The following is a 24,628-nucleotide window of genomic DNA, read 5'->3' on the forward strand; positions in this document are numbered from 1 at the left end:
AGAACAAAATAAAGACGAAGTTCCCATCATATTGTACAGAAGGATTTACTGTTAATTTGTTATGAATCAAAGTTTTATGTAAAAGTGTACCACTGTGAAGTTATTCTTCTTGTGTGTACAGTATATCTTTATAGGTTTGTCAGAAGAGTGGTACCAAGTTTCCTCTAGAATATATCATTTTAAACCTTTGGATAATTAATTTGCATAGGAATTTGGAATTGCTTCCCTTTGTCCATACAATGTATTTCATAGAACATTAAAAACTGAAACTGGCATTTACCCCTTTGACCAATACCTGATTATTTTAAACCATTGAATAGATTATGCACAGATTGTGAACATCTTTGAACTTTGCCTTTGTTGTTGAATAAGATATCAACCCTTGCCTTATCTAACAAAGTTACTTGGCATAAAACCATTGACCAATCAGAGTACAGTATGCTAATTAATTAGGCATGGATTTCACTCAACTTTGAACTTATCGTCTAAGTTTGTATATTGATCAATATATATTCAAGCAAGTTATCTTGTAAAGTGTGCACATCGACCAGGGTTGGCATGCTTTTTAATACGTGTGAATTTTGTTCAAGTTTCAATTTTGCATCAGTCAGTGTATATTGTTACAGAACAATATTTATAAGGATGTTTACTTGCCGAAACTAAATTGTGGATAAGCAAGTGGATTACTGCTACCTATAAATTTACAAGTCTCTCAATAATTTTGAAAAACTTTTAAATAAAGTGTTTTACATATTCACTGCAGTGAAAAGGTCTCTTCTTATGAAAAATGGAACTATTTTGAATCTGTGTTAAAATAAACAAATAATATAAAAAGCACTCTAATTCAATATGATACATTGTTGTATGTTTCAATATTGAATAAGATAAACAAAATATAAAGATACATACTCACACACACACACACAAGATTAGGAGAGTACATTATTTTCCCTCTATTTCCATTGCATAAATTCTTCACAAAGAAAACAACAACTTTATAGCATATGTTCAGCTTTATCATCTTCATAGGCTAGCATTTGAAATAAGATGCACATATTAATTTCAAATACATTTCAAAAGAGTACTGCAAATGTACCAGCTAGAACACATACTATGTTATTACAGTTGTCATGATTGTTGGTTTCAGAACTGATAGCATTGTGCAACAAATGTTGACAACAGGACTTATTGAAAGTTGAGGTTGCTTGTGTATATGCAAACAGGTAGTGCATGATTTAATGTTGAGAATGATGGATCAAGGTTTATAAAATTTGGTTTGAATACTTAGTTAGGAATGCACTGACAATTTCTCTGTCACATGTACATGAACAGGTTGTGAAGCTGTAGCCTTCACCTTGACTGAATGAAATTGACCTTAAAACTGTCTTGAACAATTGATGTATGAAATTTAGAAATGAAGTTTCAAGAAATATGGTTGAAAACTTAAGAAATAATTGCTTTCATTGACATTGATACAATCTTGTGTGCTATCCCTCTCATATATCACACAAGATTTAATATCAAATGTTGGACACAGTAAAATCGAGCGAAGTTAACAAATATCAAGTTACATATTATAACTTTTATTTTATTTTATTGATATTGATCATAAGCATTGTTAAAAGTACAATGTATACCAGGGATCTTACATTTCTTTTACTACTTAACATTTGCGTTGACTTTTAATTCATTGGACAAAAACTAAAAGGAAGCCATGACCAGTATTTCTATCTTTAAAAACATACTTTTAATTTTTTTTCCAATTTGCTCCCACCACCCATAGTGTTATATTGATCAAAACAAACGTTGTTTCCAACATTTGTGCCCTTAGTCAGTAGTGGGTGTTCAATCACATTCATCAGGGTTTCAGCATCAAGTAGGGGCTGTTCAATCACATTCATCAGGCTTTCAGCATCAATATTCACAGATTCAATCTGTTCCAAGTAAAGATCACTGACTTCTCCATTAAGGAAAAGTTTGCGAGGAAAGCATTTGAACTACATTTGAACTATTCGCTGATGGAAGGATCTGTGGACTCGGCTTTCATGTGTCTGAGAGAAAATGATTTAGTCAGAGGTTCCTCCTCTATAAAGTAACTGACAGATTTCAAAATGTCATGTCACTGTTGGTATAGTTCTTGCAGCCTTTTGAAAAAGTTCATGAAGTCCTCAAAGGTATGAGAGAGTTGGTACAGTTCCTATTTCTCATCCTCCTTTCTCCCATCAATAACCATCCCTGTCTGTTGTAATATTGATTGCTTTCCCCCCCTAAAATAGAACATAGTTACCATATAATTTCTGCACCAGCAATAATGTTTAGAGATGATATTCAAACAAATAGGAGGCATAGCAATATGAGCTTGTATAGTGAGAAATAAGGCATTAAAGCTGAGGAGTTCATTAAAATGTTTCAAAAACATTTCAATAAGTCAATCTCTTTGGTAGCAGAACTAAATATAAACAAAATGTACATTAAATTCAACTTATAACAGCACATCATATGGGGGCTTAAGACATCTAATTCCTTAGGTGGTAAAACATGTGTACATAAAAAGGTACCAGTAAAAACAAAACAAAATTAGTTTAAACACACGCACTTAGATATTCACGGTTTTCATTAATACAAAAGATGAAGCAGAACATCACTCTCCCCTGGTTGTTTCCATAAAGAAGAAATTAACCAGGAAACATGGAGATGTCCATTGCACTCCTTTATTTTGCTTACAATGTGCAAATGTGCCTACTATGTGCTAATAAGCTTTCCATGTTATGGTTTTGTTTTTTATGTGCTGTATGCAAATGTTCTAAATGTGCTTAAATTACCATGTGCTGATGTGCTTACCGTGTTCAATGTGCCTATTAAGTGCTTTCCAAGTGATAAACTCTTTTTCTGAGCTTACAGTATACTACATGTACATACATGTTTTTATTTTATTTTTCCATGTTGTAATATTTTGGTCTCTGTTATTATACTCATGTTTTGTCTTTGTAGCTTATGTTGTATGTTTTGCAAAATGGACGTAAAATATATATTTTTGTATCTTGTACGTGCTCAAGGATTTTATCTGTAGTTTTTGGGACTATATATAGAAAAACTTTACCCCAGTATGAGGAATTGTTTTACACATTTATCATAAAACAAGTTATGTTCAGATTTCAGACAGAAGATACTCTAAAATTGTACAACTCAGAAAAGGTTGAAAAATATTTATAGTTCATTTTTTTCTGCTTAGAAATATTTAATCTCTAAATTACAAATGATAACTGTTTTAACAGGTCTAGTTTCCGAATTGGAAACCAAACCCTGTCTGACCTATAAATGATCATTATATAAGGCCAATTAAAAGTTTAAAACAAATATTGAGTTTATGCTAACCCCACAGATACTGGACACACTAATAGTAATATGATGTGTATAAACTATGATATATTATACACACTATACTTATTGGTGTGTTCGACACCAGTGTGGTTAACCAGACTTATCTCAGATTTGTGTTCTACAATACCCTTAAGTTTTTATATGCACTGTTAAAGTCAGAACTCCTGCTCTATATTAGCGCAGTAAAGATATTTTTCAAATTAACAATAAAATGCCTAGCTAATACATACCTACCCTATTTTTTTCTGATAGTAGAAACACAAGTAATTTGTTTGGCCTAATGTTTCTGTCATTTCATAATATTTAGAACTACTATACTTGTTTAAGTTTCCAAAACATCAAGTAGTATAACAATTGAAACTTCAATGAAAGCCAACATCACAATGAATCTAATAATACAATGTTTATAACATGTTTTTTTTTAACTGAATGAGAAGAAATGTAAGGCCAAATATCCTCACAAACAACGCTTAAGTGAAATCAGTTTGCAACTAAGCAGTTCGAAAATTTTGCAACACGTCTGGAGAAAGACGTTCCTCGTGACGCTGTAATTCACTAGAGTAAAACGTCCGTTTATTATGTTTGTTTTTGCATAATAACTGCTATACATACCGTAGAAGCACCTTCCTTTTTGTCATCGCCGCTGACAACATGCGCCATTCTCTGCGGCTTCGGCCGCATGCTTGGCCACAAGTCACCGAAATCGGGATACATAGCCTTATTTATGAATCAGTAGTAGGTAAACGTTGCAGAAGTGTATGTATATTGTTCATTGTCAATGCTGCTTAAACAACATGCCTAACATTAAGTCAACACTCGCCTGCATTTTCGTCTTTTCCGCTTCGCGTTGCGAATGATGTCTAGGCCTACACAAAACGAAAGTAAAATGTGCGCATGTCTAAATGTAAGGGAGATCACTCGTGTTTTCCCGCAGTATATGTCTGAAATCATTCCGAAGGTGTTGTTGTTTTTGTGTATATTGAAATAAAAGAGTCCTGTTATATGGTAATACTTCAATAAACGAAAAACACAAATCACACCAACAGACATATAAAATGTAGGCCTATCGGCGCATAATTTTCGTTTCTGGCTGAGCTGTAATTAGCGAGAAGGCGATATAAAAATGCAATAGCATATCTTATGATGAAAATAGAACAAAATGATAATACTGCGAAGGTGAAAAAAAAAAGCCTTCAGGTTAGAATACCAATATGGAACTAGAGAAGGACAGTGGCTAGTACTAAAATGATTCCCGGTCTCATATGCCCCGGCCGGTTGATCCCATTTTAGTTAGGCAAGCCTGGTGTGAATCACACGGAGGCGAATTTAGAATTAATTGACAGGATCCGTATCCATTAATAGGTTTGTAATATGAACTTTTTATGTTGATCTCCTACATAATTGTAAGTTATACTCCGCCTTATATTTCGTTAAATTATCAAGTTTACGTAACAAGTGCAAGCGAAATCCTAATTGACTGCCATGTTGGAAACTTCGTCAATCTTTCCGATATAGGTCAGACGTCTAAATATGGGTGTCATGACCAAATATGGAAATTGTAGTAAACATGACCGCATCAGTAGTAATACTATATTTGGCCGTGAAGGCCATATAAGGAAACGGATAACATCACGCGTGATCTAACATGGCCGTCGTTTCTTTTTTTAGAGTTTTTAGTAAGGATTTGTTATTTTAACGATGAACGAATATGCAATATTTTGATAACATTATAATCATATGAAGCGTGAATCAGATATATTATTACTGATTAGCACTTTTGATTATCCTCAGTTAGTTGGAACAGGACCGCTTCATAGCTCTGACCACGCAATATATAATTGTAAACAGGGACGTAAATGTCACCAATTTTAGCCAATCACAGGACAATATTTCCGTGTAAAGGGTTAATCCAGCGACAGTTCCAAGAGTAAATACGAAGTTTTAGAAGGATACTTAGTTCTAACTAAGAATAAGATTATATCCAATGACGTTTGAGTGAACTTGAGTCCGTGGTAATGGATTTTATTTGCAGTTTGTTTAGTATTACTAGAAGGTGACGTTATGTCTCGTTTATGAATATCTGAGCTCATTAACTAAAGTATTTTTACCGGAAGTTGCGTGTAGCATGCATGACCTACAGTCAAGTAGCAGTTCCCGATTGAGATAAACAGGGTGCATTTTCAATAAGAATACGACGTTGTGATAAGATCATATGTTCTATAAAGGAAAGGAATGATATTTACAAGCCATTCAAGTGCATTTGAGTCCAAAGTTACGCATAATAAAGACAGTAGGTCCGGTATATGATTCAATTTAGTACCAGTGATTACCGCTAGAGGCCGTCTGTGTGAAATCGACATTTATGAATATCTGAGCTCATTAACTAAAGTAATACCAATAGCTGGCGGCTAACGCCTTAGCTAATAAAACCAAACCAAACCAAATACGGTATGAATACGACTAAAACAACGGAAATGAAAAATAAAACACCAAATAAATAAATACCCAACACAAATGTAGAGCTCTAGACTTATTTAATAAGTAGATATCACTTTATTTTATGAATTTAGAAGTAATGAAAATAGAATTTTAAATATAACGGACAAATACATGTATGTTAATATCACTCACGAATCAAATGAATATAAATTAAACATTCTACTTAACAAGCATACAGATGACAAAACAAACTAATTAGGTTTGGCAAAATATGATCGTTCTGTCATACCGGAAGTAGATTTATTTGTGATAATTTTTAATGAAATTCTGGTAATACAGTCCAATCACGAAATGACAATTATTATTAAATATATCCACTTCCGGTACCAAAACATCTCAAAAGAGGAAATGGACATTTTCGGTTATATATATTAGAAATGCCCATTTCCGGAAAAATAACCATAGGTTCGAAACATTTTCACAGTTACAACATTTATTATATTTCATTATATATCACAGACACGTGGTCATTTAGATTCATTCCACACTAGTTTTCATTATATGATGAGCTTCCGTTTTAAAATGTAGCTTTCTCGATATCTTTATCTGATAACGACACCAAATTATATCAATTTAACATCAAATTGACTGATTTTAATCTATGTTCAAGCACATGCCTTTCATTAAAAACAGCCATAATTTTAGTAAAACGTTGTTTAAACCAACACGGCCTAATAGCGAACGAGAGAGAGGGCGAGAGAGAGAGTTTCTATCTACACGGTATTAACATAACACGGAGGAGTTCTGGGTCCGTACTATTAACTAACCAATTATCGCGGAACCTTGTCGCTTAAGTCTTAATTAATGATAAATATTTGCATTGTCTGGTTAACACATATTTCTCTAAGTTGCATTTCATCATTTAAGTGGCCAATCAAAAGACTTCTCAAGTCACGTGGACCTGGCTATTTCCACTTCCGGTAATCTCTATCAGAATGCTGATCAAAAGTCCTTGGCTATAAAAGTTGTGTGGCCAAACAAAATGCTTACTTTAAATCACGTTTTCACATAGTGTGCGTGCACCAAGGTAGTACATTATTATGCAAAAGTGATACTACGATTTTTCTATATATAGTTTACTGGTCCAGTAGCACAGCCGTGTGGCGTAGTTTAGGAGGAATGGTATATAGTTCACCAGACCGTGATATTTGTGATCATGTGGCGCAATTTTATAAGTAAACAAATTGTCACGTTCGTTGTTGAGTTCTGTAAACTTGAAGTCTTCTGCGCAGAAAAGATTCAGTTTATAATGTAGTCTGTCAATTTCGTCCTTCAGTTCCGGCTGTCTAAGCCGTCGTATACTATGACAAAAATCCTCTACAATGTCAAACAGTGCATCGTTCTCGAGTTTAAGAATATTCATCTCTTCCCAAAAGGAAATGAACTCGTCCATTTTGACAGGACTAGCGTCTCGCGGAGTCCCGTTCCGCGGGAATCTCCGTGATAGGTCGCGCACGCGCCTGTAATGGCGGATGGTGTCCACCTCTAGCGGAAGTAGTGTGCCGCCCAGGGTGTGGATGAGCTTGATGGAATCGACAAAAGACTGGTGCTTCCGGTTGAACCAGTCAATGTAGCGCATCTTGAGCTGATGAAGACGGCCCATATGTTTGTTAGCCAACAATTTCAATCTGTCCAACTCCATCATCTTTTTCTCGGTGTGAGTAAAAACTCGGTTACTGCAATAAAAAAGTACAAAAATGACACAATTGGAACACTGTTATTTTACTAAACTGCAATCATTAAGATATCTTATATTGTATTATATCTGAAATAGAAATACGTCAGCGTATGAATCCGGTGAACGTGCATGTCCAGTGATGCCTTTTCACGAATGTTTGTAACGTTATAGTACAAACTGTTTTTTACCTACGAATGTTTGTATAGTACAAACTGTGTTTTACCTACCAATGTTTATGTTTGTATAGTACAAACTGTGTTCTACCTACGAATATTTGTATAGTACAAACTGTGTTTTAACTACGAATATTTGTATAGTAGAAACTGGGTTTTACCTACGAATGTTTGTATTGTACAAACTGTGTTTTACCACGAATGTTTGTATAGTAAAAACTGTGTTTTACCTACGAATATTTGTATAGTAGACACTGTGTTTTACCTACGAATGTTTATTTTTGTATAGTACAAACTGTGTTTTACCACGAATGTTTGTATAGTACAAACTGTGTTTTACCTACGAATATTTGTATAGTAGAAACTGTGTTTTACCTACGAATGTTTGTATAGTACAAACTGTGTTTTACCACGAATGTTTGTATAGTACAAACTGTTTTTTTACCTACGAATGTTTGTATAGTACAAACTGTTTTTTACCTACGAATGTTTGTATAGTACAAACTGTTTTTTACTACGAATGTTTGTATAGTAGAAACTGTGTTTTACCTACGAATGTTTGTATAGTACAAACTATGTTTTACCTACGAATGTTTGTATAGTACAAACTGTGTTTTACCTAAGAATGTTTGTATAGTACAAACTGTTTTTTACCTAAGAATTATTGTGAACTCAGGTTACAAACTTTTCTTTTATGTTTAAATTATTTATTTTTCATATCAAATTCTGTTTGTCGGGATTTGGTCCTCTCCTTCAAAAATACTTCCACTTGACTTTCATTGCAACAAGTAAACAGCTCTTCATGTGCGATTACGTATGTCAGTCGTGCAAATAGTGCGTAATATAACCCAGAGATTAATATAGAAGGACCTGATCAATCTTAGATCAAACAAGACACAGACTCAGACAGAGCTCTTCAAACAATGAAGGCGGAGAAAACGTTCTGGTTATCTCAATGAGTCAGTACAATATTTACTTTTTCCAGACAGCCCCGTTTACAAATACGTAAAGTAATTCAGTTCATTCTGTACCGAACTTTATCGATGTCCTTTTTTCCCGATTGAGCTTGAGTAGAAGCATAAATATCGATAATAAACACAAATCTTCAACTAACGCACTTCCGGTGTATTGGACGATTGAATGTCAATGTTTACCTTTGCCATACCTGTGGACTAACTAGTTACCTGGAGCATACCACTGGTTTAACTCTAACTAAATCGTATACTCAAGTATCAAGAAGTACTTCGTTTTGTAAAACCACTTCATATCCTATACGTTTGTTTACTCCGCCAATCTCTGTAATACATTATAATTTAGATAGAACATTTAATTTCAGTTTCATGAAATTTGGAAAAGCCTTCCAAAAGGAGTTATAAACTCGATTAAAGTAAAAAAAAAAAAAAAAAAAAAAAAAAAAAAAATTTTTNTGGAAAAACGTAGTTATGAAATGCGATGTTTTAAAACTTTAAAACTTTTGCACATGCAAAGCTCTTCCAAAAGTCTAGTATTCAAATGTAAACAATTGAAACGTGTGTATCGAGGTCACAGCTTTGTCGAGTGAGGGGACACGCCTGCATATACCTACCAGTCTAATCGGGCGGGGCACGACCATAAAAGCTGTAGCGTTTAGAAACTATTATGTATGTTTGTTAGTGAAGTGAAAACGAGACATCACGTGTTAGTTGTTTGTTTGCGCAAAAGTGTAGTTCATGTTTTCATACAGGCACTGTATACGCAATAATTGTATACATATATATATATATATTTATATTCAATAACATTTTCATGATGTCGACTGGACATAATCAACATATATAACGTGAAATTTATAACTCGTATTCGAAAATGTTTGAAAGTAACTTACCAGCTTCAACGCCCTTCATTAATTTACAATCTCCCCATCATTTTCTCACCACTGTTCACATTTCACTATAAGACACGCTCGTGTGTTAATGCTATACCATGACTTTACAGTGATGACAAGAAAAACGACTTCTGTCGATTTGGCGGCGTCTTATATGCTTTATATTTCATTGAAGTAAGTCTTACTTACTGATAATCTCTGTAGGTTAATTCCATGATTTGCATGCTTGTTTCCACTCGCTGTATTTGTAAAATCTTCTCTGTAGGGCGCTCACAAACAAACCCTGTCGTCAGCAGGGTGCTCCCCGGCAGAACCTGCTAGTCCCGGCGCTCTCCCACTAATCCAGCTAACCTGTTCTCCCACACTAATCTAGCTCCTCTGTCGGGGGCCCTGTCCCACACTAAACCGTCTGCTCCTCCTCACTCAACTCGGGGATAGGTCACCAACCCAAGTGTGTCTGGAAAACATGCAACAATTAAAATTTAGCATTCTCAACATTTTCGCGATTAGTCGTGTGAAGTACACGAGCGAAAAAGTACTCGCGAAAATGAAGTGATTTATATTCGATAGCGCTGTGTCGGCACTTCACAAAATGAACTCATTGAAAGTCAAATATGACAATCACCGTATAAAATCATGCTTATGAATAAAATGTAATAATACCATTCGCTTCAAATATGCAGTGAAGTGCACAGCCTTTCTAGGTCTACATTTCCAAGTTTGAGACTGGCAAAGTGATTGAGGTAAGCTTTGTAAACAACTTGACGTCATTTAGTTTCGAAAACTATTGATTATTGATTATAGGTTTTAATAAATAGTCATAAACGAAAGTTGATCGAAGCGGTTCAGATCCTAAACATGAATATTAGCACGCCTGCTGTTCGGTTTTTATAATACCAGGATATGTCTTTCGGAAAAAACCCAAATGACGTAGCAATCATTTTGTGTCGACAATTTATTATTCCAGACGGTAGGCATGTTGAATTAGAATAAAGCCGATTCACGTGTTAGATATTCACTGATCTCTAACTGTGATACGTATCCCCCTCAGGTAGGGCGGATCACCTGGTGGTGTTATGTCGCTATTAACCCGCCACCATCCGCGACCATCGTACAACAAATTTATCATACAAACGTGTTAAAGGGAATCCATTCCCCCAAAACAGCTTTATAAACGAGCCGGAAATACGGACCCATAACAACCAGAACACCTTTACACACACACACACACACACACACACGTGTACAGCTACTGATCCTAGTATTCTGGTACTCCTGATAAAAGAGTGATACAAGAATGAGGCGATAATGTATTTCCAAAATGATAAATGAAAATCATTAATTTTGCTATGCAAACATTTATAACGCAATCAGTTACAGACATACCTTAATAGCTTTGGCAGGAAGACTACCAGATCGGGGTTGTAAACATTTATTTACAACCAAGCATTGGCAATACTGTATTTTGTCTATTAATTTATTTTTCAAAAGTCCATGCACGTGCAACGCTTTTCCAAAGTAGGTGAGCAGTGTGTAGCTTGTCTTGGAGGAATAAGTTTTGTTGAGTGAGGGAACACGCGTACATGCACACATCTTAACAATTTCCGCATTTATCCACGTTAAACTGGCACAGTATGACCACTGACAGAACTTACGACATCAGCTGTGACATCGTTCGATGGTGAAATGAAAAGCATGCATCACGTGACAAAAATTAAACGTTTGAATCCATGTATATAACTTGGGATTAGAAAATATTTGAAAAAAATAATAATTCATTCTAACATTGTCTAACACTCGTTATATATCCAATCTGATTACATACACATCTGTTGGTTATTTCGTAAATCATCATACTATCCTGGCAGGTATTTTATTTGAAATGCTGAAATATTTAAGTTTAAAATCATCACAATCAGAAAGGTTTACTCGTGATCTACTGAAAATTAATATGAATGAAATGGTGCAGACCGTACGCCTTTAACTTTCTGTTTCAAATGACGCCGAAACATGGGAGGCTCCATTTATCACACTTTCTCCTGTATTGGTATACACAATGTCTACGTAAATATTGGTCCGTGTCTACCGCTGTCGAGGCTCCAGTTTAAATGTCCTACCCTGGTGTTCAGATGTCGAGGCTTCAGTTTAAATGTCCTACCCTGGTGTTCAGATGGCGAGGCTCCAGTTTAAATGTCCTACCCTGGCGTTCAGATGTCGAGGCTCCAGTTTAAATGTCCTACCCTGGTGTTCAGATGGTCTGTATACACACACAGTCGTAAGGTTCGTCTGTTCTCGAGTGCTCTGAGTATTGGTGTGAAGCGCCTTGTAATAAATAATATTTAAACTACAGTTTTAATGTTTGAATACCATGCACCTTCTCGTCAGTCTCAATCAAGTAGGGAGTAATGACTTGGATTACGTGTGTTCGTGCTAAATTATCTACAGAGTTCTGATATTATACACCAATGAACGTAAGCACACTGTTCCGAATGAGCTAGGATAGCATACTTCAAAATATAAACTATACCGTTTAAAATTTAATACGGACAAGATCATCGCTCGAGGCGCAATGCTTCAAATGGAATTTGTACCAGGCTTTAGTTAATGTTCAAATTAATTATGTACAAGTTTATGGCATAATGCTTCAAATAATGTATGAACCAGTAAATGGTTGATTCTCGGTATGAAATATGTAATAGCTTATTGAATAACGCTTCAAACAAAATAGTACCTGCATAATACATCGAACATAATAGTACCAGTTTACGTGCAATGATTGGAAGTCGTAAAATAGCTTTACATTTTAGTCTGCTGCGGAATGTCGACAACATACCAATTCACCTATTTCATTCAAAATGTATCCATTTTAAATGTCATCACGATATCTTCAATAAATTCAACGACTTAATGAAAAGGGTAATGCGTCAACTGTTACAATCATTCGTTTTAAATGTGATGCTGGTAAAATAACTGATGTGGTAAAACACTGGGATGGGTACGACGGAGTGTTTCGAACGACCCATGACCAAGGTGTGATATATTTGTCAACTTTTAAATGTGTACGTAATTAGTGAGTAAGAGCTGATAATTCTAAATGATGACGTGATTATACATGTTTACTGTGCAAGAAAAGGACTTTTGTGTCTCCAAAAGGCCAATTTTGCAAAAAGATCAATCAAAGCGAGGACGACCAGTAAAAGGATTAATATTCGTGTATTTGCTGAAGTATACAAGCTGGAAATGACAATTCAATGAAGCGTGGAACAAGGGCCTGTTCGTGTATGCAGAACAACCGGTTTGACCGTTTATAAATGTAATAATTTCGGGTATAAATCCTGCCGGACATGCAAATGTTTATGCAGGCCTTGCAAGGCTTTGTCAAGGCTCGCCTGAAAGTAGCATCAGATTACTAGGTCCAACCTTATTTAATAAACGAACAACTAAACTGTTGTCTGACCGGTTTAAACGAAAACAGCCCAGGTCAGTCATATTGCTGAGTTTGTAAGTTTCCAGTAAAGATTGGTGTTCTTGCCAACGAAATACAATAAAACCTTACATCAACATCTTTCATAGAAAACGACAAAATTACTTCTTTTTAAACCCAACATTTATTTCGAACTAAAGGCATGTCTCGTGTATGTTGGTTCAATATAGAACAACCATTTTCATGGAAGGGTTTTACCAGTGTGACGTCATTATGACGTCATCAATCGGACCCGTAGGTTTGATAGCCGATATGTAGCGGCATTGCCAGGCTGTGGACAATACTGTAGGAAGTGAAGTGTTTTGGTAGTACCGCGAAAAAACCGCTCGTGAAGTAATATTGCTGAAGTAGGTATTATGTGATGTCAGAATTTATGGAATTGTCCTCCGCCATCTTGAACATTGCAATATGTTTCCTGTATTGTGAGTGTATACATTTAATTTATATGCTGTATTGCATTCGGAAATAAAAAAAAACTTGAAACGTGAACTAATTACTGTAAAATGATCAGTCTCAAAGCAAAAAGGTAAAGCTAACTTCAGGTATACAATACCGATCACCTCACCTGTACAGGTACCTGTGTACTTATATCACAAATCGACAATCCAATTATCTTACACAACTCAATTTATCAAAGATTCCAGTTCATTTAAAACCAAATTCAATTGTGAAAAAGTATCTTTCAAGCAAGTGCTAAAAAATGTATTTCTTTCTCTGCCACTAATCATGGTACAATCTAAATATCGTGTGCTATACATCTGTCTCAGTTAAAGTTGAAGTCCTGCCAGAATATTCCTAAACATTTCATTGATATCTTTTGTAAATACTTTGCGCACGTGTTGTAATGATATGTCGCATGGCTTAAAGCAAATAAACAATAAAAAAAAATGCCCGCCCTTCTCTTAGCGGGACTGTCACTAGAGTTGATTAGATAATCTAAACAAATATCGACAGCACTCTGTACAAGTTGGAGTGTATTCGACTCACAAATTTCTCCAACTTAACATGTTCATATGTATATCGACCGGATTCTAATCATTCCCTGTGTCCCATGGCTTCGTTGTAAGCGTGTTATTGACTCTATATATAAAATGTAAATAATGTTTCACGAGATTCATGGGGCCTTTTCTCCCAAGTTTTCATAATTGTTAATCCGAGTTTCAATCAAATGAAAAATCAAATATATATTATAACCATTTCAATGTGCTCCTACTTCAGAGCAGGTCAATTCGGTCGGTAAACAGACCACACTCCTACTGAAGATCTATTCATTACTGCTGAGGTCAATTCGGTCGGTAAACAGACCACACTCATACTGAAGATCTATTCATTACTGCTGTGGTCACTTCGGTCGGTAAACAGACCACACTCCTACTGAAGATCTATTCATTACTGCTGTGGTCACTTCGGTCGGTAAACAGACCACACTCCTACTGAAGACCTATTCATTACTGCTGTGGTCAATTCGGTCGGTAAACAGACCACACTCCTACTGAAGATCTATTCATTACTGCTGTGGTCAGTTCTTGTTTAACTATAACGGAGATGTTGTTATGATAGATATTCTTTTATCAAACCAATAACAGCATATACACTTAAACCTATAAAACAAAACAAAGGATTAAACTGATATATCGTAAATACCGCGATACCATCAATCTGTGACCGATATTTATAGACAATAATTATGGTATGCAGTAACTACCGATACATCGCAATGTCCGAAATACCATAAAGACCGATATATATATACCCTAATTATCGATCAACTGAAAATACCGATATATTGCAATTATCGATAAACTGTTAATACCGATATACTGCATTATCGATAAACTGTAAATACCGACAACAGCATTATCGATAAACTGTAAATACCGACAACAGCATTATCGATAAACTGTAAATATGAACAAACTGCATTATCGATAAACTGTAAATATGGACAAACTGCACTATCGAATTACCCATATACCAAAAATACTGATGGACAGTCAATACCGATATAGCATGAACAATACCGATATATTAGTATTATTTCACTAGCTGCTACAGGTTACACACAGGGTCAGAATTCGAACTAACTCCGTAAATGTATGCACACAAAATACGTCATTAGTACAGCCCATGCTTCATGTCACTCTATTCAATTACAAATTCAATTCTAGCATACATGACTGATTCAAATTAGAAAACTTAAATTTGAAAATTTAAAGTCATACTTTACTTCCCGATAAGAGCTATCGTACATTGTATGTAATGTGGAGTGTATACAAGACGGAGGTCATTACCACTGGTGGACGTTATCTGATCAGTCAGCACTCAACAAACATATACAACAGTCAGTATTGAAAACCCATTAATGATAAGAACACATTTGATTTTGAGTGCTGGTATCGGGTGAATAACTTAACCGCCATTTTGATGCACATTACTTTAACGTGGATTTAATCTGTCAATCTCGATCAACTTCACAATGTGAGGAGCTCGTCCTTGTAAATGAACTACCTATCATTGCCCTACAAATGATACAAGAAGTACAGGAAAATCAAAAGGAATAAAGAATTGGAATTTCATATTTGTTGTTTTGAAGAGATCTTCGGATATACAATGTTCATTCAAGATGTTGAACGGCCTCAATCACATTTATTGATGATCGAAATAACACGCACGAAAAGGACCACACCATAGACACCTAACGACATTCACATATATCCAAGGACGACAACGGCGACATCTACAGCGAGATGACGACCACCAAGACACGAGGACAATATCAGCGACATCTAGTGACGACGACCAAGACACGAGGACGATATCAGCGACATCTAATAACGACCACCAAGACACGAGGACGATACTAACGACATCTAGTGACGACCACCAAGACATGAGGACGATACTAGCGACATTTAGTAACGACCACCAAGACACCAGGACGATACCAGCGACATCTAGTGACGACCACCAAGACACAAGGACGATACCAGCGGCATCTAGTGACGACCACCAAGACACAATGACGATACCAGCGACTTCTAGTGACGACCAACAAGACACGAGGACGATACTAGCGACATCTGGTGACGATCACCAAGATACGAGGACGATATCAGCGACATTTAGTGACGACCAGCAATACACGAGGACGATACTAGCGACATCTGGTGACGACCAACAAGACATGAGGACGATACTAGCGACATTTAGTAACGACCACCAAGACACCAGGACGATACCAGCGACATCTAGTGACGACCATCAACACACGAGGTCGATATCAGCGACATCTAGTGACGACCACCAAGACACGAGGACGATACCAGCGACATCTAGTGACGACCACCAAGACACAATGACGATACCAGCGACATCTAGTGACGACCAACAAGACACGACGATGATACTAGCGACATCTGGTGACGACCACCAAGACACGAGGACGATATCAGCGACATCTAGTGACGATCACCAAGACACGAGGACGATACTAGCGACATCTGGTGACGACCACCAAGACACAATGACGATACCAGCGACATCTAGTGACGACCACCATGACACGAGGTCGATATCAGCAACATCTAGTGACGACCACTAAGACATGAGGACGATACTAGCGACATTTAGTAACGACCACCAAGACACCGAGACGATACCAGAGACATCTAGTGACGATCACCAACACACGAGGACGATACCAGCGACATCTGGTGACGACCACCAAGACACACGGACGATACCAGCGACACTTAGTGACGACGATCACCAAGACACGAGGACGATACCAGCGACATCTTGTTACGACCACCAAGACATGAGGACGATACCAGCGACATCTAGTGACGACAACAAGACACGAGGACGATACTAGCGACATCTGGTGACGATCACCAAGACACGAGGACGATATCAGCGACATCTAGTGACAACCACCAAGACACGAGGACGATACTAGCGACGTCTGGTGACGAACACCAAGACACAATGACGATACCAGCGACATCTAGTGACGACCAACAAGACACGAGGACGATACTAGCGACATCTGGTGACGACCACCAAGACACAAGGACGATACCAGCGACATCTGGTGACGACCACCAAGACACGAGGACGATATCAGCGACATCTAATGACGATCACCAAGACACGAGGACGATACTAGCGACATCTAGAGACGATCACCACGAGGACGATATCAGCGACATCTAAATCTGCCGTTGTTTTCTCCGCCATCTTAAAGTCTTGATATAAATGTTACAAATCAAAAACGTTGCCACTCGGAGATAAACCCGGTACACAAAAACGATTTGTAAATATTTCGTACTGCATAAAATTAAACTACGAACCCTGGAGTAAGCTTTGCAATCATAGATATGGCATATTTTGATATACTTTTATATCATTTGGTAAAAGAAAATGTATCTGCGTTGTATGCCACAAAGCTGTGCGATTGATAAATGTACACTGACAAGAGGAAGGATCTGTCAACGTAAGGGGCAGAGTATAATCCGGATAATTCTACGGATTATTACGGATGAAAAACAAATATAAATATCCTTATTCCTGTTTTATTTAAGTTACTTGTACAATGTCAATCTCCTATGCTAAGTATAGCTACACTCCACACTGACCAGTGGCCAGTCCGTACTGACCAACGACGTTTAAAATTACATACTGACCTATATAATACATATTAAGAAAGGTACTTAACACTTGTTAAATGGGAAGGTTAACTTAATATTGTGTATCTATTGTGTACCCTAATCGTACAATCTGACAGGTCTCCGTAACGCGCCTTGATGACCTTTCCGGTACTACCAAACGCAGTCTTACCTTGAGCAGTGTTCCTCTTTACTTAAACGGTACCTTAAATACGGTGTGTGACGTCACAGATAAAAATCTATAATTATAGTTGATTATATTCTATATTCTACCGATTTTACGCGTCTCTTATTTCACAGAAGAAGAAAAGATTTCAATATAAAACCTTCAATATTTTCGTGAAGGAAATTTTGAAGGTTACTAGTCTTTCCTTAGTTGTAATGTGAACTGTTTCAAAAATAAAAATATACATGTATAAGGAATTGAAAACACATATTTTCACAGGTCGTACTATTCATTTCATGACTCATACTGATAAATTCCATATCCGAAGTAAAAAAAAAAAAAAGGCTATGGCGTATATCTGACGGATACGGCGTGTGCCCTGTGGATATAGCATTGAGTGCCCAGCGGATATAGCGTTTAGTGTCCAGAGGATATGGCGTTTTGTGCCGAGCGGATATGGCGCCTGTCCGGCGGATATGACGTGTGTCCGGTGGATATGGCGTATGCCCGGCGGATATGGCGCGTGCCCGGCGGATATGGCGCGTGCCCGGGGATATGCCGCCTGTCCGGCGGATATGGCGTGTGCCCAGCGGATATGTTGTGTGCCCAGCGGATATGGTGTGTGTCCAGCGGATATGGCGTGTGCTAGGTGGATATGGCGTGTGCCCAGCGGATATGGTGTGTGCCCAGCGGATATGGTGTGTGCCCAGCAGATATGGCGTATATCTGGCGGATAATGAGCGTGCCGGACGTATATTGGGTGGCCTGGGTTATGGCATATGCACAGAACAAACAGAAATAACCAATATCACAATCCATTTCTAGCATGTTTTGTGATCTATTCTGTTGTATGTTATTACGCGTCATTTATTAGTCTTCGATATTAAGTGACGTATATCTATTACGTGGTTTCCAGGCGATGTTGTAAAACTAGACAAATGTCTAAACATATTATCCTGTCTAAATAAAATAATTTATTATTTTTATTATCATAATCTATGTTATCCTCCATGATATTACTGATAAACGTAAACAGGAAAAAACGATAAAGTGAGGATTACATCTGGATCATTAAATAACTAACTAGAAGTCCAAAGGCTAACTAATACCCGCTCCTATCTTAATCAGAAATGTAAGCCAAAAGCTAACTAATACCCCCGCTCCTATCTAAATCAGAACTGTAAGCCAAAGGCTAACTAATACCCCCGCTCCAATATAAACAAGAACTGTAAACCAAAGGCTTACAAATATCCCCGCTCCAATATAAACCAGAACTGTAAGCCAGAGGCTTACTAAAAAAAAAACACCCTATATAAACCAGAACTGTAAACTAAAGGCTAACTAATACCCCCGCTCCAATATAAACCAAAACTGTAAGCCAAAGGCTTACTAATACCCCCCACTCTTATATAAACTAGAACTGTAAGCCAAAGGCTAACTAATACCCCCGCTCCTATATAAACCAGAACTGTAAGCCAACGGCTTTCTAATACCCCCGCTCCTATATAAACCAGAACCGTAAGCCAAAGGCTTGCTAATACCCCCGCTCTTATATAAACCAGAACCGTAAGCCAAAGGCTAACTAATACACCCGCTCCTATATAAACCAGAACTGTAAGCCAAAGGCTTGCTAATACCCCCGCTCTTATATAAACCAGAACCGTAAGCCAAAGGCTAACTAATACACCCGCTCCTATATAAACCAGAACTGTAAGCCAACGGCTTTCTAATACCCCCGCTCCTATATAAACCAGAACCGTAAGCCAAAGGCTAACTAATACACCCGCTCCTATATAAACCAGAACTGTAAGCCAAAGGCTAACTAATACCCCCGCTCCAATATAAACCAAAACTGTAAGCCAAAGGCTTACTAATCCCCCCCACTCTTATATAAACTAGAACTGTAAGCCAAAGGCTAACTAATACCCCCGCTCCTATATAAACCAGAACTGTAAGCCAAAGGCTTGCTAATCCCCCCGCTCTTATATAAACCAGAACCGTAAGCCAAAGGCTAACTAATACCCCCGCTCCTATATAAACCAGAACTGTAAGCCAAAGGCTAACTAATACCCCCGCTCCTATATAAACCAGAACTGTAAGCCAACGGCTTTCTAATCCCCCCGCTCCTATATAAACCAGAACTGTAAGCCAAAGGCTTACTAATACCCCCGCTCCAATATAAACCAGAACTGTAAACCAAAGGCTTACTAATACCCCTGCTCCTATATAAACCAGAACTGTAAGCCAACGGCTTTCTAATACCCCCGCTCCTATATAAACCAGAACTGTAAGCCAAAGGCTTGCTAATACCCCCGCTCTTATATAAACCAGAACCGTAAGCCAAAGGCTAACTAATACCCCCGCTCCAATATAAACCAGAACTGTAAGCCAAAGGCTTGCTAATACCCCCGCTCCAATATAAACCAGAACTGTTAACCAAAGGCTTGCTAATACCCCCGCTCCTATATAAACCAGAACTGTAAGCCAAAGGCCTAATAAGGTAAAGCATTGCAAAGCAATCCATAGACTCCCGCCAGTACTGACTTCGTTATTGGCTGAGCTGTACACTTATGTAAGTATATAGGTCACTGACATATTTCCTGTACTTCTTCCCAATGCCAATATATGCTTGCAAATCAAATCTTGTTAGCCCAGATGAACGAGTTTTGCTGAAATCGTCCAAGTAGTTAAGGAAGAGATGTCAGGACAAAGATTTTTAACAAATGAACAGTATCTCATTAAAAAGGGTTGAAATGAAAACTTTACCCTGATGCACGACATCAGGAGGTAATTACCACATCTTTAAACTTTCATTGAAATCGGCCCTGTAGTTTTGAGATAGACCAAGTTAATTTTCAACAAAGGGTCATTACTCCTTTTAAAAGGGTCGAAATGAAAAAGGACTACTTGGATGCACAACGTCAGAAGGCAGTTACCATATCTGTAAACTTTCTTTGAAATTGACCCAGTAGATTAGGAGAAGCTGTCAGGAGAGGGATTTTTCAAAAAATGGCAATAACTCGTATAAAAAAGTTTGGGACAAAATACGTTGATGCACAACATCAGCAGGTAGTTATCATATCTGAAAACCTTCCTTGAAATTGGCCATGTAGTTTTGGAAAAGTTGTGCGGGCAAGCATTTTTTAACAAAGGGCAATAACTCCGTCAAAAGGGTCAGAATGATAAAAATAATACCTGTATGCACAATATCAGGTGGTAGTTATCATATCTGAAAACTTTCGTTGAAATTGGCCCGGTAGTTTTGGAGGAGTTGTCCGAACAAGGATTTTTCAACAAAAGGCCATAACTTTATATAAAAAAAGGGTCAGAATGAAAAACAATACCTGGAAACACAACTTCAGGTGGTAGAAATTGATCCATAACTTTAGAAGAAGTTGTCCGGACAAACTTTTTTACGGACAGACAGACGGACGGACGGACAAGCCAATTCCAGTATCCCCCCCCCCCCCCCCCCCCCCAACTTAATCACTTGTATGCCGATATGTGTACGGAACCGAGGCTGTAAAAAACATACATTTACCGTAGATGTACGGGACAGGGACAATGAAATGAGCGACACTTTGGACGCGGTGTTTCTGTTATCCAGGTAGCCAGGATTTAAAGGCTTTATCGTAAAGCTCTTTCCCTCTCACTAAACCAGCCATATATAACGTATTACGTTCGCTACACCTCACATGAAAATCTCATTTGAATCCTGGCCGTGCTCGGCACATAAATGCCTATAACTTTGTGGGGTAAACACCAAAATATCGACTTACAGATTTATTATATACTTAATGTCAATGGAACTGCTCCAGAACACATATATGGTAAATTGACCTGTCTTGCCATGCGTACGACATATCTTATAAACATTTCCTTGTGAGATATTTTCTTTTTCGTCGTCAATCTTGAGTACATGCAAATGTCTGTTGATGGTATATGTGTTAGAGCTACATCTATGTGTGTCGTGAGATCCAGATGTAGAAAGTTAAATCAGCAAGTTACAATTGAAAAAGAAATCTCAATAAAATGTCAGGAAATTAATTGCTGCGTTCCACATACATATTGCAGTGAATTATAATGAAGCGCTCTACATTCGTGAACATTGTAACAGCTGATATTTATAGAATTTGATTGGTGTAAGTGTCCATCAACTCAATAACATCCTATATATAGGGTCATACAGTCAGAGCCAGATGAAACATGGAGTTGAAGGAAGTAACACGAAGAAGACATCAAGCGACTGACGATTATTGATTATGAGCGATTTTTTCTCACGTGTAATCTACATGTTAATTGTCTTATACTTTGGAATATACTCACAAGATAAGATATATCTATCTTATCCGTTACTTTGACTTCTAAGAATCGAAATAAATTCGATGTAAGACTGGACGTTTCAAGATATATTTGATATCTATGTAGATGCGACAGAATTTCAGCAAACGTATCTGAGTCATGCTAAAGTCGAACACACAGGGACCTGATAATTTGTTACAGATTTATTCGGATCTAAAGCGATGTTCATAGTGATTTTACACGTTCTAGGGGTTAAGATCAATTTTTGGTTAAAATGCCATCCCCACCCCCCAATGATGATATATACGAGTAAAGATATCAGTTTATGTCAAAATATAACTGTTACAAATTATCAAGTCCCTGTGGAACAGAACACAAGTTCAACCTTGTAGATAAACGTCTGGAAAGTTCAACAAACGACGCACCGACTTGGAAAGTCCAGTCCGTAGACAGTTTATGGACGAAGATCAGTAATGATGAGAAAGAAATCTGTCTCCTGCACCTAAATTAGAGATCAAATTGACCAGAGATTCGGTTATAAAAGGTGTGTTTGGACATATCCTGAAGGGACTGTAGTATTAGACGTTTTCGGGCTTTATCCGAATACCGGACAAATGTAATGTCCCCGAGAGACTCCCGCGTCCCTGTGATCAGGATGTGCCGCCAATCTCTGCATCAATGTTTAATAAAGTCTATAATTGTTTTCAATACCACAAGCTAAAGTTAAAGTAATACCGCTTTTTTTTCTCATAAGAAAATGTTCGTTTTTTACATATCTATCATATATCACGGGACACAACTGACTACGTTTCCAAACGAGAACCAACAAGTTAAACATTTAAAGGTAAATAAAGTCTAATGATGATAAAATTCAACCTACCTTAACTCTGTAATACATATCCAGTATTTCGCCGGGAACAAGAAATTAATCTCATGGTGAAATTAATCCACTTCTCTTATATCTAGTATCCTCAGGTTCCTGAGCATGTAGCTACGTTGGGGAGGAGAAAGTGTGTGCTCGGCGTCTTTGTTGACAGTTACCAAGCGTGGGTCGTACGGCAGTAGTCGGAGGTGCCACTACCAACACACCTGTATATATATATATACAACGGTGTATAATAGACGATACTAATTCGATTTTCACATTCGCACATAGGTATTTACACAAGATTATACACAGAAAATAATTCCAAAGGTCAGTATTGTATCGCCTCTTTGATTGAATAATCAAGAAATGACCTGGTATTTGATCACATAAACTAGCAGTATATACTTTTTAACACCGAGTCGATCAATTCGGTTGTGTGGAATGGAATTAAGCCGTGTAAATACGTGTAAACAGCGTTAAAGTATGGACAGGAAATTAAAATATCGAAGGCACTCTCGTGTTAAATTTGTACTTTAAAGTAATCAACCCACTAATATACTATACAGCTATACAATACTTAACAAACCTTATAGAACCTCTCCCGTCAAAAATAATTAACGTGCTATGCCGAACGTTTTATCCACGAGCACCGCTCAGTCTTGGTTCCGGATCTGTATGCAAAAGTCTTGGATAATCGTCCGTTTCCTTCATCAAAGACCACGGTATAGAAATGTCAATAATCTTATGAATCAATTCCTTCTATACACCATAGAAAATGGGTTTAATCGAACTGTAAAGAATTTAACCGTCGAAAACTTACAGGTCGAAAAACTGCTTCAAACCACAGAAATGCACATATCCCATAGGAACACGTGTACAACGCCATAGTTGTAAAAACGGTCAAATTGTTATTTAAACAATCTGATTAATCGTTATTTATTCTATTTATAGAGATGTTTAGTTGGCTTGGCCCCGGGGTAAATTGAGCTAGTCTATATCCTGGTCTGAATAGCCAATATCAGTACCACACCCCATACTATACAGAAGCGAATGACCCAGTCACGGTGACAATTCTCGGGGTAGGATGTCAATTTCTAACAGGTTCATTCAAAGTTGTCAATTTCCAATGTCTATTTCTTAATTGATTGTGTATAGTGTATCGTGTAACCGATTATAGGAGTACATAAGTGGACTCGTATTAAACTGTTGACATAAAGGCTGCCTACTTTTCCCCATTGATCGAAAGATCTATTCTCTCTGTAACCTGTGACGGTTAAAGCCCCAGCGCTACGCCAGGTAGATGATGATCAGCCAGGTAGGCCGACAGGTGTATAACGGGTAACAGATAAAGGCGACAGGACATTTGAAAGCTCGTTGACTTTGACTTCAATACATAATCGATATCGTATGATAATTTCTAATATACAACCTCATTTACATATGGTATTTTAGTAGTGAACGCTATTTTCCTGTAATAATGTATTATTGAGTAGGTCTCGTGTTTAGATGCTATAGAACTACAGGGCTGGTTGACGCAGTGTAAACC

The 24,628-nt window shown here is 37.3% G+C and overlaps 1 protein-coding gene across 4 annotated transcripts; it reads right to left on the minus strand.

Annotated features, from left to right (window-relative positions):
• Window positions 1-5,906: 5,906 nt before the first annotated feature.
• On the minus strand, window positions 5,907-23,975 carry LOC110461853. 4 transcript variants are annotated; one of them, XM_021515563.1, is made up of 4 exons: window positions 23,669-23,975; window positions 23,095-23,303; window positions 9,785-10,052; window positions 5,907-7,556 (listed from the first exon to the last, which is right to left on the minus strand). In XM_021515563.1, exons 3-4 carry the CDS (start codon window positions 9,817-9,819, stop codon window positions 6,935-6,937), a joined length of 657 nt encoding a protein of 218 aa, XP_021371238.1. In that variant the 5' UTR covers window positions 9,820-10,052; window positions 23,095-23,303; window positions 23,669-23,975; the 3' UTR covers window positions 5,907-6,934. The 4 variants fall into 4 exon arrangements, with proteins under 4 accessions (XP_021371238.1, XP_021371239.1, XP_021371237.1 ...); XM_021515564.1 differs by lacking the exon at window positions 23,669-23,975 and adding an exon at window positions 11,567-11,917 and having other exon boundaries at window positions 23,095-23,551; XM_021515562.1 differs by lacking the exon at window positions 23,669-23,975 and having other exon boundaries at window positions 23,095-23,551.
• Window positions 23,976-24,628: the final 653 nt, after the last annotated feature.

The sequence above is a fragment of the Mizuhopecten yessoensis genome, unplaced genomic scaffold (genome assembly GCF_002113885.1).
Source record: "Mizuhopecten yessoensis strain PY_sf001 unplaced genomic scaffold, ASM211388v2 scaffold10687, whole genome shotgun sequence".
Classification (NCBI taxonomy): domain Eukaryota; kingdom Metazoa; phylum Mollusca; class Bivalvia; order Pectinida; family Pectinidae; genus Mizuhopecten; species Mizuhopecten yessoensis.